Source organism: Colletotrichum godetiae (genome assembly GCF_030913485.1).
Source record: "Colletotrichum godetiae strain CBS 193.32 chromosome Unknown BDP55scaffold_42, whole genome shotgun sequence".
Taxonomy (NCBI): Eukaryota; Fungi; Ascomycota; class Sordariomycetes; order Glomerellales; family Glomerellaceae; genus Colletotrichum; species Colletotrichum godetiae.
This window is the reverse complement of record NW_026851290.1, coordinates 139,381-141,590: the sequence shown is the minus strand read 5'-3', so window position 1 is coordinate 141,590 and position 2,210 is coordinate 139,381. Positions and strand designations below refer to the sequence as shown.

The following is a 2,210-nucleotide window of genomic DNA, read 5'->3' as shown; positions in this document are numbered from 1 at the left end:
TCAGCCAGCCCAGGAAGATTCCGGCCTTTGCCGATTTCCCAAGGGCACGCGATGTCTCGCCACATATGATTTCGGAAAGCGATAGCCATGTTTGACCATCAATCTGTCACGGGACCTGGTAGCTTCACACGGTGTGGAGCCATGGCCTTGCGAGGCTTTCGATACGATCACTCTTCGATGACGATGCTTTCGGTACAGGACCTCGATCGATGGACAAGAGGCATGGCTGCCTAGAGACACAGAGAGGAACTGGAGTTCAAGCGAGCGAGTGCTTGTGCAAGCGCAGGGAGTCTTGCGGGGTTCCAACGCAGCTTTGGCGGACTCGAGAATAGCATCCACTTTGGGGACCTTGATTTCTCTGCTGGATATGGTCAAACCATGATGCTCTTCTGAATTTGGCCGGACAAACTGTGCAAAGTTGCGTCCGACGTACTGGTAGAAAACTTCTTGGCAAATCAGGCCTGCACTATCGAGCGTGCTGGTTTCGTTCATGATCAATTAGCCGACGGCTCGATCACTACAACAGAGAGGTAGGTCTTTGGGATGTTTGCTCCTATGTTTCTACCCCTGTCCACAGTCATCTGCGACTGCCCATAGTACCTCTCAAATGAGACCATTGTAAAATCCTCGTGCCAGTAGCAATCTCTTCCCCACTCTGCTAAGATGCAATGGTGCGCATAGCGGCTGTTGGATCTCGAGAACCATGTTATGAAAGCACGAGCTGAAGCGCCGACAGAGCTGAGCATGAGTGTTTTTGAGAGTCCCAGTGCGGAATTCGGGATGATCTGATATTTTACCCGCGGAACATGGCTTCAAATCCTTTGAGACATAAGCGTATTCACACTTCCTTGGTTCCAGGCTTCTCGCACAGCATTCGTGGGGTTGATTGATTTCAGTCAGCCCAAAGACTTAAAGTAACTATACGTGAACTGATTTGCTCGATCAGAGTCACAATAGGAATCTGAACATTCAAACTAGCTTACCCCTCTTTGAGAAAGCTACTTACCTGCTAACAAATTGTGTTTTACCCGCGCAACACATCAGGCATTGTTACGAACATCACAGCCACTACAGCGTCGGAGGACGAAGATGAAACACATACCACATATCTCCAAGACCCAAGGAATCTACTGGAATCTCCAAATTTAATCATTGGTTTTTTCTGCCCACGTCTCCTCTTCTGTCCCTCCCCTCTCGGTGTGAGCAAGGTGTGGTGCAAGGTGAGGTCGCGATCTTGCGTCTCTCACCGAGGTGAAGACACATGGTCTGTGCATCGGTGAGATTGAGTTCACCTGACAGCTTCACCGGGACTGGGGCTCATTCGGTGTGATGCTACGCGGGAATTGCGGGGAAACGGAGCGGAACGGGGGGAGGGCCGGGGTGGGGGAGGACCTACCTGACCCTCCCGCAACCCCCTGGCGACCCCGAAAGGAGGGTGAAATCTCGGGTTTGCCCGTGTTTACCTTGGGCCAAGAGGCCGGGGCAGGGATGAGCGGATGCGATTGAGAAGTGTGTCACAGGTCTGTTCAATTGAGAATCTGCATCACGGGGATCGATGCGATGCCATTAAGTAGCACCGTGATAATTTCACGTCCGCCGGATTCTCAACCTCACTTGAACCACTCTGTGAGGCCCCAGATGTGCGGGAGGCTGGAGGCCATCCCCGCAGTGTAGGACTCTGGTTCCTTGGTCCGACGAGTATCCTCCCGCTAGACGAACCGAGATGGAAACATCCACACCAACAAGTGATGATGCCTCTCAGCTTCCTTTCATCAAATCCCCCTCATCTCCGGATACCACTAGTTTGGATACTCTATGCCCCCCATCCACAATCGCTCGCAACAACTCATTTCAAAACCGTCCGTCAAGCCCCGACTTCACTTTCCAACGACTCACTCACCCCCCGCTCTTGGCCACGCGGGTTCACCCAGCTGCCCCGTGCTTCACAGGGCCAAGTCGCGAACGATACCCGATTGGAGATGGGCTAACATTTCTGAGGGGGTGAGTGATGGGGATGGAGATGGGCATGGGGGGAAGGGGTCCTGACACGTCACGGGTGATGAACTCTGTTGCCGTATGTGGTTCGGCTGACCGGTGCGTCTGCGTTCTGGATACCCGATCCAGGATTCGATTCAGGTACGCACGCACATCCCACGGTTTGGAGCCATGGCGAATACAGAAAACCATCTGCAAGAAGCTGCAGGAACATG

At 53.0% G+C, this 2,210-nt stretch overlaps 1 protein-coding gene across 1 annotated transcript; it reads right to left on the bottom strand.

The window, feature by feature from the left end:
• On the bottom strand, positions 1-492 carry BDP55DRAFT_635362 (uncharacterized protein; the record flags this gene model as incomplete). Its single annotated transcript, XM_060572766.1, has 1 exon — positions 1-492. The coding sequence occupies one exon, from the start codon at positions 490-492 to the stop codon at positions 1-3; it is 492 nt and encodes a 163-aa protein (XP_060425942.1).
• Positions 493-2,210: the final 1,718 nt, after the last annotated feature.